Source organism: Saccoglossus kowalevskii, chromosome 15 (assembly GCF_978046115.1).
Source record: "Saccoglossus kowalevskii chromosome 15, keSacKowa6.1, whole genome shotgun sequence".
In the NCBI taxonomy this organism is placed as follows: domain Eukaryota; kingdom Metazoa; phylum Hemichordata; class Enteropneusta; family Harrimaniidae; genus Saccoglossus; species Saccoglossus kowalevskii.
Window position 1 is genome coordinate 11,939,960 of NC_140655.1, and position 16,070 is coordinate 11,956,029.

The 16,070-nt window shown below is 36.4% G+C and overlaps 1 protein-coding gene across 1 annotated transcript; it reads left to right on the forward strand.

The window, feature by feature from the left end:
* Nucleotides 1-11,838: 11,838 nt before the first annotated feature.
* On the forward strand, nucleotides 11,839-13,608 carry LOC100372491 (kelch-like protein 3). The gene has a single exon (XM_002739540.1). The coding sequence runs from the start codon at nucleotides 11,839-11,841 to the stop codon at nucleotides 13,606-13,608; it is 1,770 nt and encodes a 589-aa protein (XP_002739586.1).
* The last annotated feature ends 2,462 nt before the right edge of the window (nucleotides 13,609-16,070 follow it).

A 16,070-nucleotide genomic window follows, 5' to 3' on the forward strand; every position in this document is an offset into this window, starting at 1 on the left:
TCATTCACTAGAAATCGTTAGCAAACTGTCGATCTGAATAAATGTATTTCTTTATTTGTTGTTATTTTGGTATATTTATGACTAATTCCTTGATTTCACTTGCCGTTATAAAGTTTGTTTATACACGGTAGCTCGACCGTCTTAACCAGTCATAAATAAACAAAAATAAATAAACTGCAATAAATAAAATTTTAAATTAAACAAATGAAATCTATATCTACATCGGATTTTAATAAGATTGCGCATGCGCTTGAAGGAGATCAATGATCGTGCCAAGTCGCTGATTTGCCGTAACAGTACTGGTATCCTTTGAACAGAATCACTCTCTGTTTTAAGGTATTATCGTAACCAGTATAATTAATAAATTTGAGTCTATAGTTCTAGGTGAACGTGCCGGTCTCTGACCGCGATCATTTAAAAGACACATTCAGCTTAATATCTGGGGCACACGTTTGAAATGTGTGAATAAATTTGCTAAGAAAAACGTGTTTATATTTTATCTTGATTAGAGAATCAGGAAACGGACAACTTAAATCGAATAGTTTGTCTCAATATTATTATTTTCAACATATGCCACTTTATACCCAGAAGCAAAGATAGCGGGCGCATACAGTTTTCGAAATAAAATAAGGAGCGTGTCACATATATATGATCCGTGAAATAATTATCATTTATTAGACATATTAACACAGTTACTGTCTTCAGGAAAAAAACAACAGTGAGATCACGGGTAGACTTTAGACCATCGAGATCTCGTTGGTAGCGAGAGAACAAAGGGGACAACAAGTCAAGTGACTCTCTCGCTCTCTAAACGAGATCTCAGCGGCCATTTGCTTCTAATGCCAATCACAAGTAAAACGCAACAAACAACTATTTGAAAGCAAAATAAAAGACGCCAGATATATAAGTACAGTTTCATTTTTCATTGGCAAATCTTTGAATTTAAATTATGAATAGATGGAATTTAGTAATATTATTTATAATTGAACTAAATTAGCATAGCTGCTGCAAAACACACGAGCCACATGCATTTGTTGGTGTTGTGTGCGTAATTCAGAAAAATCATGTAATCATGAACTCAAAATACCAGAATGTTCTCCATTAAGCTCGATGTCTGTAGCGCAAAACACAATTCCATTTTTTTTATTCAAGTTTAGGGCCTACTACTAAACAGTCCCTCGCCCAATCATCAGAACGTATTCATGCAATTAAAATGCTGCCATATTATATGAACAAACATTTGTTGTAAAATTTTCGTACGTCGTATCGGAATGACTTGAGAAAAAAATCAATTGCTTCAACTTTAATTTGTCGAGTCTGACTCGTATTAATTTTAAATAAAGACCGTAAACCATTAATTTCTGCGTGTGCCTATCAGTTTCTAATTTGTACATGTAACACACACTTTTAGCGAACTTAACTCTGAATGTGAATACAATTTGTCAACGTGTTTCCTGAAAAGGGTCGCGAGCATAGGAGATTTCAATATAATATTAAAAAACCATGAGTAGTCTACGTTAGATGATTCTGATATTCTGCATGTTGGCAATCAAATTGGATTTGTGTTTTACCGTTAAATACAATGTTATTTTCGCAACACATGACGAATGTGCGTATTTTATCGAAAAAAAAATGTTTAGTTGTGTGCTATAAGAAGATTGTTTTTAGTTAAATGATAAATCGTAATCAAAACAACAATAAAAACCAGACAAAATGTCATTTGCAATAAGATATTTACTTCGAACGACTTTAAGCACTGGTCGAGTCACGTCCATGACGAGATCTGGTTAGGACCTGGGCGCACTGATTGGGCGAACTCGAAAGAATAAGCGCGCACTGATTGGGCGAACTCGAAAGAATAAGCGCGCACTGATTGGGCGAACTCGAAAGAATAAGCGCGCACTGATTGGGCGAACTCGAAAGAATAAGCGCGCACTGATTGGGCGAACTCCAAAGAATAAGCGCGCACTGATTGGGCGAACTCGAAAAAATAAGCGCGCACTGATTGGGCGAACTCGAAAGAATAAGCGCGCACTGATTGGGCGAACTCGAAAGAATAAGCGCGCACTGATTGGGCGAACTCGAAAGAATAAGCGCGCACTGATTGGGCGAACTCCAAAGAATAAGCGCGCACTGATTGGGCGAACTCGAAAGAATAAGCGCGCACTGATTAGGCGAACTCGAAAGAATAAGCGCGCACTGATTGGGCGAACTCGAAAGAATAAGCGCGCACTGATTGGGCGAACTCGAAAGAATAAGCGCGCAGTGATTGGGCGAACTCGAAAGAATAAGCGCGCACTGATTGGGCGAACTCGAAAGCAGAGGCGGCGGCACGAAATTTTGCATGAAGAGCGATATCTGAAATCTAGACCCTCTGAAACGCCATTTCCTGCATTTTGAGGTGCAAATTTTGCTGACGCAAAGGGTTTCAGCTTGATTTGGGGCGACGCCCAAACATTTTATTTCGGGAGGGCTCTATCCCCCCCCCCTCCGATGCCACCGGTACTGACAAGTCCTTGACCGAACCTCTTGGATGTCTCCAAACACAATCATTGGGACAATAGTATATGGAGATACGAAACTGCGGAAGTGAGATAATAAATGAATTCTAAAGTCACTGGTATTCTATACAATGTGTTTGTAAAATATTGAGTGTGGCGCCGAGAAAGCTGAAGTTAAAACAAAGGGTGCGAGATTGCCAGTTGTTAATTGATGTATCATTTGAAATGAACAAGGGTGGCTGTTAGTTCGAAGCCAACCCTGGTCCGATGTGAATTAAGGGATGTTGGGCATTCCTTTTCCTATTTGTCAACGATATCATACATCCAGTCTGTGCCATATTGTCCATGTATCATCGGTAATTACGTCTTTAGTTCCATAGTAGATATAACGTGCGATCTCCCCGACCGTATTGTTCATGGTTTTAATGTTTTCAGAATTTGGAAGTGGCTGTCTGTTCGCTACTGTTTGTTTATGGTAAAAATGTATACTATATCTAGGGAGATCCCAGTCCATGGGACTGAAATATTCCATCACCCAGTCATCACAGTGGTTGATATTCCGGTTAAAGCTGAAGAGCTCTATGTGTAGTAGATCCCGGTGTTTAAACGCCATATTATTAGCATCCCATACTGATGTGCAGGCGAAACAGCGAGGTTGGAAATTCCGGTAGCTCTCGTAGTACATGCGCAGATACTCTGAGTTTTTATTCGCTAAAATGACGTTGTTGCTGAGTCTGCCGTCACCGGGCCGGTTTGCGACATAATCGTAGTAGCGTAGCGATTCGAACGGTTTAAACAACCATATATCAAGGTCGAAATACACGCCACCGTACTGCAATAAAGCCTGCAAGCGCAAAACATCTGATTTGTGGTTGATTATTCTAATTTTAATCCCAAAAATGGATTCCGGCGTTTCGTGGTGAACGATCTCCAACACGGGGATACGTTTCGCTTCGTTCCACCAGTAACCTTGCGGCTCAGGGTCACAGTCGGTGTGAAACAGCATTCTGTCTGGCTTCATTGTACGGTATACACTAACGATACTGATTAAGTTGTAGAATTCGAAATCCGGGCACCCGACCCACGTGAAATGGGCAATATTGGGTACTACTGGGTGATCATTCGGTTTGAGCTTCCCGAGAAACCACTGAATAGATTCCGGTTCAAAATTTGTTGACGTGTTCCATTTTAATATCCGCTCTGTCGCACTACCTTCGAGAGAGAACAAGTTTCGCCGTGGACATACCCTCCCTTTTTTGAACTTTTTAACAGAAACGTCTTTCGTTTTCCCGGTTTCTGTCTGTTTGGTGTGTTTTGAATTCGTTTTCACTACAATATTTCGCTGCATTCCATCGTCTTCAATGATACCCTCGTCAGAATCACCATCGCTGACGTCATTTTCCAACACATCACCCGGATAACCAACATCGGAACGAACCGTCGACGTGCTCTCAGTCGTCGGCGTTGCTATTATCGTAGAAAAGTCTTCCTCAGTGTTCCATTGTGACCCAACGTGATACGTCCTCTCAGTTGAATCCGCCCCGTGTTGTTCCATGTCTGTCCGCTCCATCTCAGTGTTATCCTGTTTCGGTTTATGTCGTCTGTGTAACAATGAACCAATCACCAACATCACAATAACCCCAATACACAATAAGATGTTGAATCTCCTGCCGATAGAGAAATACCTGGCCACTGCGCGTCGTGGCGAAGACATCATTCAAGGCGTGTACTTGTCTAAAATAGTGTCTGTACAGGTTTACACATTCAGATAATGGGCACGGAACCGTCCATACACATAACAGCCACTCTATCACGAATGTAGCAGCTTGCACCCGGAGTGCGACCCTGCATCATATAGCATATTAAAAAGGATTATATTTCGGTGAATGGTTTAGTTATTAAAAAAAAAGCCTAATTATTATGTTTATCTACAACTGTAGATTTTTTTTTGGGGCGGGAGTCACAATCACCTCTCCAATAAAACGATACCTGTCCATGCTGGTAGATCATGTTCCCGGGAGGGCAGATTTTTTTTTTATTTTGTGGGCGGGGCTTCAACTGTCAATCTCTAATCGCGTGTGTTGCGTTACTGTAAAGGCATTTATTTCACCAACATTTTAATATAACTATGTTGATATTTTTAACTTATTAACTGGGTTGTAAGTTCATGAATTTTCCAGAAAAACAATGAGTTGTATTGTTATTTTACATACTAGTAATCACCGTGACGTGGATTTAATTTAGCGGATTTTACTAATCAACGAGCGAAAATAAAACCCAGTGAATAATTAATGCATTCACAGTATATTATGTATTGAATTTGAGGAATGGTATTTAAAAAAAGCAGGAATTCATAACCTACGAATCTCCAAATTGAGGAGATAAAAACAACGCATAAGCGTGTTTTCTCTGTTTCACGGCTTTAGAATAGACTGGGATGTAGACGATAAACGTCTTCATTTCATCGTAATTTCACCTCCAGAGGGCGTGACTAAATTGATAGACAAATTCATTTTATCAGTTCTCTAATAGTGGGTAAGTGCACAGTTTCTTCAATTTAAGTGCTATTACATTTATGGTAGATTTGTTTACATTAATATTTTTAGTGTTATTACATTTATGATTACTTTTCTATTACATTCAGGTGCATTATGGGTAGTAATGATAAGAAGCTAATAATGGGTCGAATACAATACGCACATGTCGTATTACAGTGCATTACATTGTAGATTTGACCCACGTGTTGTATGAAATGTACTAACATCAGAATTGGAATTTGTTTCAAAAAAAGTACTGCAGCTGGAGCTGATATTGTAAATTACGACATCTTGATTTAGCACAATTACAATTTAGCTACAATAACATGCTAGTTAAAGGGTGGTAGTCGTCGCGCCACGCATGCTAGATATATACTTATGTGTCTCATATAAACACAGATGGCGACTTTGACTGTTGCGCAGATCAACGAGTACAAACTGAGTCGTTACCAAGCTTTAATGGGGTATTTTTAGGTGATTGGAACGAAGGTATCAAAGTATTCACCGACGGTAATTAGTGCAAGTCGCGCTCAGATCAAACCTCATACTTGTGATTTTCATTAGAAGAGCGCCTTGGATTGTGGAAAAATCAATGTTTATCAACACAAATGTCGCACATGCGCAGCGCGACGACCACCGCCCTTTACAAGACATGTTTTACAGAACTCCAAAGCACACACCAAAAGTGATGGCCAACATCCTCGACGTTTTTGATTGGATCATGAAATACAAGAAAGCACTTCACGGATGGAGGACGGTATCTTCATTTCCCGTTTGAATTATAGTTCAATGTAGGCAAATTTTGGAAAATCCATTGAAATTTGGAAAACGTTGTTTATTATACTGTTTTATATCGATATTATACATGTAAATATAATGATATGAAAAGTATATGCATTATTAATATGACGGGGAGGTACATCCAAACTAACGAAATGCTTGCACGACTTATTTTTTAGTTACATTTTTCTCATAAATTAATTCTATATGGCCATTCAAATTATATTATAAATATTCTTTTACTGTGACGAATATCAAATGATTTCCGAATTTAGTCTAGACGCTGTTATTTATATAACAAAAATATTCCCAAAAAAAGAGTAAAAAATAAAAAAAAACTTAAAATCACACCTATCAAAAATTATTGTGCACTGTTGTGCGCGTAGCATGCAGCAAGATAGGTAATGGTGTGTCTGTGCAAGCAAAATCTTAAAAACCTCTGAGCGAATTTTCATAAAATTTGGTGCATAGGTGCAGAAATGATTCGTTTTAGGGTCATGTATGTGCGATTAAGTTTTAGCATGTGTGATCACAATCTCAAAAAACCTCAGAGCGGATGTAAATCAAATTTTGGTACACAGATGGGGAAAATGTGCATATTAAGTAGCTAATTTGCATACCAATTTTTCCATGCAGCCTAATTTAAAAACTGCTTTAGGGATTTCACCGAAATTTACTAAATAGTTAGATTTGATGAATTTTCAGACTTTTTTTAAGAGAATATTCGTATATTCTATTTTTCCAGTTTGAAAACCTGTCGAGGTGTGACTCAGTAGAAAATTGAAATTTAATGTATGCTTGAATTTGATAAAATAGTTTTGTTTTATATGAAACACCAATGAGTGTACATTTTCTGTTTTCACTTGAGAACATGAATTACGGTCGCTCATTGTCCCATCCATCAATAGATCATACTTGCCATGACTACGTTTTATGCAGGATCGATGAACAGTTTAATTATCACAATAAGCAATTTTCAAAAATTATTTTTATTCTACATATGTACATACGATTGAAAAGTGACACTATTGAATGATTTTTACATTTTAAGAATGAAGTACTACATTTTTATGACTTCAATGTATTGTCTGTGTGAGAGAACGATGCAACGTAAGATTGTTTTGGTTTGAACATGTTGTATGTAAGTAATAGTCTTTATTGGAGTCGTATCTTAAAAATGGACATAGATCTAAGTACGATAAAAACACTTTATTTTTTCAAAATGGAATTATTTTGTCCATGTTTATTTCATTTATGCACGAAATGTGTGATAATGTAGTATTGTTATGATAATACAGCAGGAAAACGTGTTATCGTGGGATATGCCTTCTGAAGTCAAAAACAAGACGCCATCTACGGCGAAATTTGGAGAATGGCGTGAAAAGACAAGCGGTGGGCTTCACGAACAGTATTTTTTTTACCGTTTTTTATCAAACAATATTCATGGGAATGACTGGGTCAGAGAGAGATAACACTATTTGCCAGTGAGTCACCAGTGGCACTGGGTAGACCAGTGAGTCGATATTATATCCACTGGTGCACTGGGCTTACCAGCGAGTCAGTGAGATAATATTATCTCCACAGTGGCACTGGGCGGACCAGCTAGTCAGTGAGATAATATTATCTCCACAGTGGCACTGGGCGGACCAGTTAGTCAGTGAGATAATATCATCTCCACAGTGGCATTGGGCGGACCAGCGAGTCAGTGGGATAATATTATCTCCACAGTGGCACTGGGCGGACCAGCTAGACGGTGAGATAATATTATCTCCACAGGTGCACTGGGCGGACCAGCTAGACAGTGAGATGCCGGCATGAGGGATCGACCATTTGGTATCGTTGGGTTAGCTGGAAGATTTGTTTGAACAACACAGAAAAACAATTACACTGGTCACACTCTTTCACCACCCCACCCCCATGATTTCAAATATTTGACTCTTAGTGCATTTTTGTAATAAAGGTAAGGAGCTCAGTATGTTAATAAACTCCCTAAGTTTATAGTAGTTTGTCGCATGATATGCTTTTATTCGCCATGTTCAATTATGTTAGGCATGTGTGTGTGTGCAAAGAACAGCATCTACATCTAACTAAGGTAATAATTTCATTGCTAAGGGATTAGCTCCAAATGTTAGTAAATCAACAGGTATATATTGAATGAGGTCTTCATTGTAAGTTAATTTAACCTAAGACAGTTTACACATACATTAAAACTTGTATTCAGTTCAAACTTTATTGTATCATCCCAACAATGGTCAGTTGAAAAACTGTTAAATAGTATTGAAAACAAATAAATTGTATTACAAAACTCTGATATTTCCAAGGAACTAAATAAATTATTTGAACAACAGTGAAACAATTGAAAAAAAAAAAAAAAAGCAGGGAGTAAAATCAAGGAAGTTGTAATGATTTGTTTAAATGAACAACTATGTAAAAAATTCAATCCAGCTGTAACATTTTTTTTAATAATAGAAGTCAAGCAGAAAAGGATAACAACATTTTGGGTTACACATTTTCATAAATTTGCTTAATTTTGTTCAATGTGTCCTTTCTTAACTGCGACCCTGCTGTTAAGTTAAACCCAAAGTCAATGATATCTTTCAAATCTACATCTTCTAACCATGGTTTTTTAGTTGCACCTTTTCCAATATACCAAGGCATAATCTTTGATGTATACGTTCTACTTTTATACCAGTGTATTCGGATCATATGACCATTCACAGACTGAACACATCCTATTTGAGGATAACATCCCTGATATGATAATAAATTCGTAGCAACCATGTCTCCAACCTCAACACCAATGCTCTGTTTCTTGATTGCCGCTTTCAGTCATTTTGTAATAGGTTTTCCGAGGTTTACCTAATAATAAAATATAGTTCAGAATAGTTATTTAAAATGAAACATGCTGTGTAAAAATAAATACAACAACCAACTGAGAATATATGTCATATAAAAACCTGTATGTATACACACAGAGCAGTGTGTTGTCAAGTCACCTAAAATTATATCTCTTTTTTTGAATTTTCAAATCATATAGAATCTTTTATTTTATCATTTTTAGTGATAAAAAGACTTTCTCACATCTTTTTGAAAACCACTAGACCATTGGATGAACAATTGTCAAATTGATTGATTCCTTCCTCTATCAGACTACAGTAATTCATTTAAAATATTCTATTACTAGTATCCTGACTGATTGATTTTATATTGTTTTCTCATAATGCATCTGAAACAGCATAAATATGTCAGCTGACTGACTGGTTGAATTATACTTACTCCTTGTAATATTAATGTACTGGTAGTGGGAGAATAAGTATTTTTTTAATGATTCTTCATTTATATTTTCAAGGTTTACATTACTTGGATTGAGAACTAGTTCTGATAATTATTTATTTATTATTTGTTTGTTTTTTTACAGCAAAACATGGTGTTTTTGTGAATATAAAGTTCCTGATGATGTGCAGAAAACAAATCTGTGGTTGAAAAAAGATTTAATGGATCAACTGTTGAAAGTATATACTAAACCTGGTGGTACTGTATTATGTGTTAATGTAGGAAATGGTATGTTTCTTCACATTAACCTGATAGAAGTGTCTTCACTAACTAAATAGCAAAAATATTATAAACTATGATTAATAATTAATTCACTACATTAAGCCATACTTACCTCACACCTTATTAGTAAAAAGATATCCATTGAAAATTTTGAGCATTACTCGATTCATGCCCAATTACATTTCATTTGAATCACAATTCAAAACAGACTAACAGTGGGTAGATGTAGTTTGTATAGAACCCATTCTAACAATTTCAGGTATCAATGAGAGCATACTTTAATATAGTTTATCATTGTAATAACAGCTTAATCTTTTTTTTTATATTTCAGTGAGTGCAGTAAAATCATGCATAGAACACTATACCAATTGTATTTATTTGATGGAAGAAACCACTAACACACTTGAATGTGCTAAAATGTATGAAATCCTGGATATTTATACCAAAAGCAGTGATGAGCCAGAAGACAGTGTGACAGAGCCTGAAGCCAGTGTGACAGAGCCTGAAGCCAGTGTGACAGAGACAGAAGCCAGTGTGACAGAACCAGAAGCCAGTGTGACAGAGACAGAAGCCAGTGTGACAGAGACAGAAGCCAGTGTGACAGAGACAGAAGCCAGTGTGATAGAATCTAACAAAACAGTGAAAGAAGAAAAAAATGAAATATACAATTTCTATGATGACAGCGATGATCTATTCAACCAATAAGGACTAGATGAATCTATGAATAATAGACTAGTGAATCGGTCTTAAATGCTGTAGGTGGGCCTTATAGTTATTATAGTCATCAGTGATAACACAGAATGTTAGGCCAGTTTTGTATTTATGTAGCGAATCAGCAGGCCATTCTTGAGTGCACTGGAAAGAGCACTCTGAATGGCTTGATTTCAGGCTATGAGGAAATTTGTTAATACAATGTAGTTTCATTATATACTGAGATTATGAATCTCATTTGTTATTTACTTTTCTTTCAGATTTTCTAGTTTTTAATTGATTTTTGGTTAAACTATTTGTTACCAGTAATGGATAATTTGGCTTGGTTTTCGTTTTGGATTGCAGAAGTTTTTTAGCGCTGACCAATATTCACTTTAACTTGAATAACTCATTCCTTAAAAATGTAGGAATTGAATTCTCTTTTTTTCAGTTTAGTTTTTCAGTTTTTTTATATTCTTTTCTTCAGCTGCTTCATTTCTATAATTTTCAATATTTAAATTAGGATAATCATCAGTTTTTCTACAACACTAATTTTAAATCTGTTATATGTTTCAATAAAAGTTTAATTTTTGTACAAGAAAAATTCTAATAAATGTAGTTACGTTATTTTATTGGTGTATAAACAGTCATATTATGTATAAATATACAAGTTTTATTTTAAACACAGTCTCCCGGGGATAGAATAAACATAGTTTACATCGTGATTTAGAGAGGCCGTAATGCATACAACCACTTTCGATCGTAAATATACTCTCAACGCGACAAAGGGATTCCCTTCATCTTTATAAATATTTATATATTCAATGGTAGTTGAATCAAACTGGCAGCCAGTCAATAAATGATAACATAACAACTTGAAGCCCAATGACGTCATTTAAAAACATAAAATTTATAAAGATAAAATAATGAGAGTAATGAAATCAAACTATAAAGATAAATAAGATGTTCATGTTGACATTCTGTTGTGTATACTGTGACATGTGCCAATGATATATATTAAACATTCAAAACACGAACAATCTCACCGTCTAGCTGGTCCGCCCAGTGCCACTGTGGAGATAATATTATCTCACTGACTCGCTGGTCCGCCCAGTGGATATAATATCGACTCACTGGTCTACCCAAATAGTGTTATCTCTCTCTGACCCAGTCATTCCCACAGGCGCCTGTGGTCATTCCCATGAATATTGTTTGATAAAAAACGGTAAAAAAATACTGTTTGTGAAGCCCACCGCTTGTCTTTTCACGCCATTCTCCAAATTTCGCCATAGGTGGCGTCTTGTTTTTGACTTCAGAAGGCATATCCCATGATAACACGTTTTCCTGCTGTATTATCATAACAATACTACATTATCACACATTTCGTGCATAAATGAAATAAACATGGACAAAATAATTCCATTTTGAAATAAATAAAGTGTTTAAAGCATGGTTGTCATTCCATGTTAGAAACATTCAGAATAAAAAAAGAAGATACATTAGTATAAAAAAAACTAAACTAAACAAAACTCCAACAACATGAAGGCTTTTCCAACTGATATTTGTCACTGTCACTGTACTCAACCTGGCATATATCGAAATATGAACATTGTCCATAATTTTGTGTCATTTTATCATTTCTAAGCTTTCCTGGCAACCGACTGCACAATGATAAATACTAGTATGCTTGTGAGTATTTGCCGTGGAGCGCCACCTCAGTGGTCTGCTGTATGGTGGCGCTATTTTTTCCCGCTTTGACCTTTTATCCACTTAAAATGGCGGAAGAGTTGTTTCGTTGGGATGCACACGGAAATAAAAAGAGAATGCCGTGGAGTGTTAAAGTTCTGTCACGTCTCAATGAACAGAGAGACAAAACTATGTTCTGTGACATGATTGTAACCGTTGATGGGCATGAATTCAACGCACACAAATGCATGCTGGCTGCTTGTAGTCCTTACTTCGAGTCACTTTTCCGTAGCAACTTAATGGAAGCCCGGACGGGTAAAGTTGACCTTCAATGTACTTCGGTTGAAGGGATGCAGTCCATTTTGAATTACATGTATACTGGTGAGATAGAACTTAGCATGGATACCGTGGAAGACATTATTAGCGGCGCAGACCATCTGTTATTGACAAGACTGAAGCGAATTTGTGAGAAATTCATCGTGCAAGGTACTGCATCCAGTTATCGTTGTTTGCGGGCCTTGCAGTTAGTAGAGGCATACAACCTTGAAAAATGGGTGAGTAACATGGCGAATATGGTCTTAGCCAGGCGATTTTCCGAGGTACTACAAGACAAACAGTGTCAGCCACTTATAATGGAGCTTTCTGCTGACAGATTGTGTGATGTATTGTCACATGATAAGATGACGGTCAAAAAAGAAGAGGATTTGTTTGAATTTATTGTGAAATGGACGAATCATGCACCCACAGAGCGAGCACAACAGTTTACTAAATTGCTGAGTAAATTACATCTCATTGATGTCGATAAAAGTTATCTGATTGACTGCATACAGGAAGAGCCTCTAGTTCAGCAAAGTATGGAATCTAGAAAGTACTTTACAGAAGCTCTTCGATACCATTTGTTGCCAAACAGAGTAGATGTCAAGGGAAAATTAAAGCCACAGTTAAAGCCTCGCACAACCAGATTGATGGATATAATTATTTGTGTTGATAAACTTGGTGGTTGTTTATATAGTTATGTACTTGAGGAAAATGAATGGATGTCCTGTGGTACAAGTTCAAGAACAGAACAGACACCCTGTTATGCTGGTGTAAAATTAGGAAATCTGCTCTTGTGTGCTAAGCAGAGAAGAACTTGCGGAGGGGAAAAAAATATGTATGATCCTTTGAGTAATAGTTTTATAGATGGTGCTGGCACAAAACACGAGTATGGACAAGGCTCTGCAGTTGTGTCTAATGGTAAGATATACACATTTGGGGGTGGTCCACATTGTCAATCAGTGGAAATGTTTGACCCTGATAATAACGGCTGGATAGAGAAACCATCGATTCCTAGAGAACCAGGTTATATTCTACACACGGCTGCCACTAAGGATGGGCATATCTACGTCATATGTTATGAAAACAATCGTTTTCTGACAGTTTGGTGTCTTGATAGAGATGATATGTGGACTTGTGTACTTGAATATCGAGGCATTGAAATAAAAGAAGTTCAACCAACATCTTGCATTCAGCCATGCATTTCAATTGAATCGTTAAACGGGATTGAAGTGGAACTACCAGGTAAACAGAAAGTCGTCATCTCAAATGACCCTAACCATGAGGTATGCATCAAAGATTCCACAATGCCGCAAATTCCTTTTCCGAGAATTAATGCTGGTATATGCAATGTAAATGGGGACATCTACGTCTGTGGTGGTCTTGCAAAGAGAGAACACTACACCAAGTTTGGTGACACTAACTCTGTGTGTATGTTTAATTCCTCCAAACAGATATGGAAGAATTTACCCAGCATGCCAAGGAGAGCAGAGATTGTAGGGTGTGCCTTGTTTCAGTCACCGCATGAAGTTTACTCTCCTTGATTTAGCAAATTGATTTTAAAAAGAGGTTGTCCCTATTGTTGTCGTATCTTATTCTATCAACTCTGAAAATTTGTGATTTTTTTAGATTTGGCAAGCAGTGCTGTGCATCATGTCTAAATCAATACGGAGAAGAAACATTGTCTTGTTGCCATAATCATGCATTACATAAAGTATACATACAATATCTTGTGTATAATTAGGTAGTCACTACTAGAGCATGTGAATGAAATAGTTCTTAAAGTATTGATTAACACTGTCTTATCAGTGTTTATTTGCTGCCATAGTAACATCTGTCGGTAGATTTCATATGCATACTCTGAAGTTTCACCTGTTTGTATTTTAACATTTTCTGCATTCAAGGTACATCTCAAATAGAGATACAGTAGAATACTTTATTTTCGCTTTAATGGAATTAATTTTATCTATTTTCGCTGAAGAAATGATTCAGTGAAAATAAAATATACCTTTTTTCCTATATTTTACATTCAACTTGTCAATTATCAGTGAAAATTAATTCCAGCTAAATTAAAGTATTTTACAGTACATAAATATACTGTTTTATAACAGAATGTCAAATAATATATTAAAGCTAATACAGTATCTGAGAACCAGAAGATACAAAATATGAAGAAGTGCTTATTAGCGCAATATGTTTATTTATGTATACAAATTGTAGCAACCCAGTGCTGTCATCTTTTATCTGAAAGCTAATTATGTTTTCTGACAAGGTGTTAGCAAAATTAGAACTTGTTTCATAATGGGGTGGTTATTTAGTTTTTAGAGCTAACTGTTCCATAATTTTGTTTTTCTTTTAAGAGCTGTTTTATAATTTCGTTTTTTTTTACTTTTTAGAGTTAACTGTTTCATATATACATATTAGTATTAAGTTTCATAATGGAGTGGGGTGTTTATGTAAGTAGTACAACCAATATTTACTGTGTTCACATCTGTTTTGTGCTTTACACTGAAGTAAATTACCTCAGTATATGGTTGCTAAAAAAGAACCACGCTTGTAGCATAAGAGAAAAACTGGTGTGAATACATTACATAAAGGAGTTTAAACCTCGCTTGAAGCTGGATATCAGCATAGGTGAAACTGTTATGTAATAATTGTCATAAATGGGCTTAAATATGGAGGAGATGACCCCCAGCGACCATTCACAACAGGTGATATACGCATTAGCATCTCAAAATGAATTTGAGTGTTACAGTCAACCGTAACTTTATTTAAGTTATTTTAAAGCAGGTGAGCTAGCATTGTTCGGCAAATTTTAGGCAGCTTAGATTGTTATTTTGACCTGTATACATTGTTAAACTCGAAATATACCGATTGGTTCTAAAATAGAATTGAAACAACATTAGCTCCATGTTCTAAAAAATTGATGTTACCGGGTACATTTGTAACTGTAATATTGTTAACTATTATTGCTCGATATATTGAAAAAATACACACAAGACAGAAACGTGTGTACTCAAACCATGCCTCCCATACCATTTGACTCTGTTATCGCTGCGATAGTGTTATTGTTGGGAGTCAGGACCTATAACCCCGACTATGTGAAGAATTAGGTTGGGAATAGCTATACAAATGAAGTCGTGAATATTTATACTATTTCACTAATAGCAGTGTGAGCTATGTAGTGTGTATGACATATAAATTGTTACCGTAATCATATCTTGTAGTAGTAGTTCTAAGTGTAACTGTCTTTATGGTCAGCAGGTGTCACAAGGCAAAATTTAATCACAGTTTGCCTGCTATTTGGCTGTGCCATATTTGTTCTGTTTTTTTCATAGTTATTCATAAATTTTATCTTTTTTATACATGTCTTCGATTAAAGGTATTATGGTTATTCATTATATTTAATATCCAAAGCCTTCTGACAAATGTGTATTTCTATAAATATTCTATATAATAAAATTACAATCTTTTAAAACTGTTATTGTTAGATGTGTATGTTTTTCACCGATCTCTTTCACCATTGTAGGTGCAATGTGACAGACATGCTCTGTGCGACATAATCTACCGTAATTAGTCCCCGTTCGAATGCAGTCTGAAAATGGTAACCTCTGTGCGGCACCTGTTCAAAATTGTCAAGAACCAATCACAAGACTGGTTACGAACGAGTTGAGCTAGGCTAACCGAATCGTAATTGCGGTGTGGCTCGTAACATAATCTACCGTAATTAGTCCCCGTTCGAATGCAGTCTGAAAATGGTAACCTCTGTGCGGCACCTGTTCAAAATTTTCAAGAACCAATCACAAGACTGGTTACGAACGAGTTGAGCTAGGCTAACCGAATCGTAATCTCTGTGTGGCTCGTAACCAGTCTTATGATTGGTTGTTGACACATTCTGAACAGGCCACGCCTCCAACTGTGCCGTGCGTTCGGGCCAACCGTTAATTAATGGAGTCAATTTGATTTATTCTGCATATATAGGTAAAATATAGGTAAGGCTTTGGCG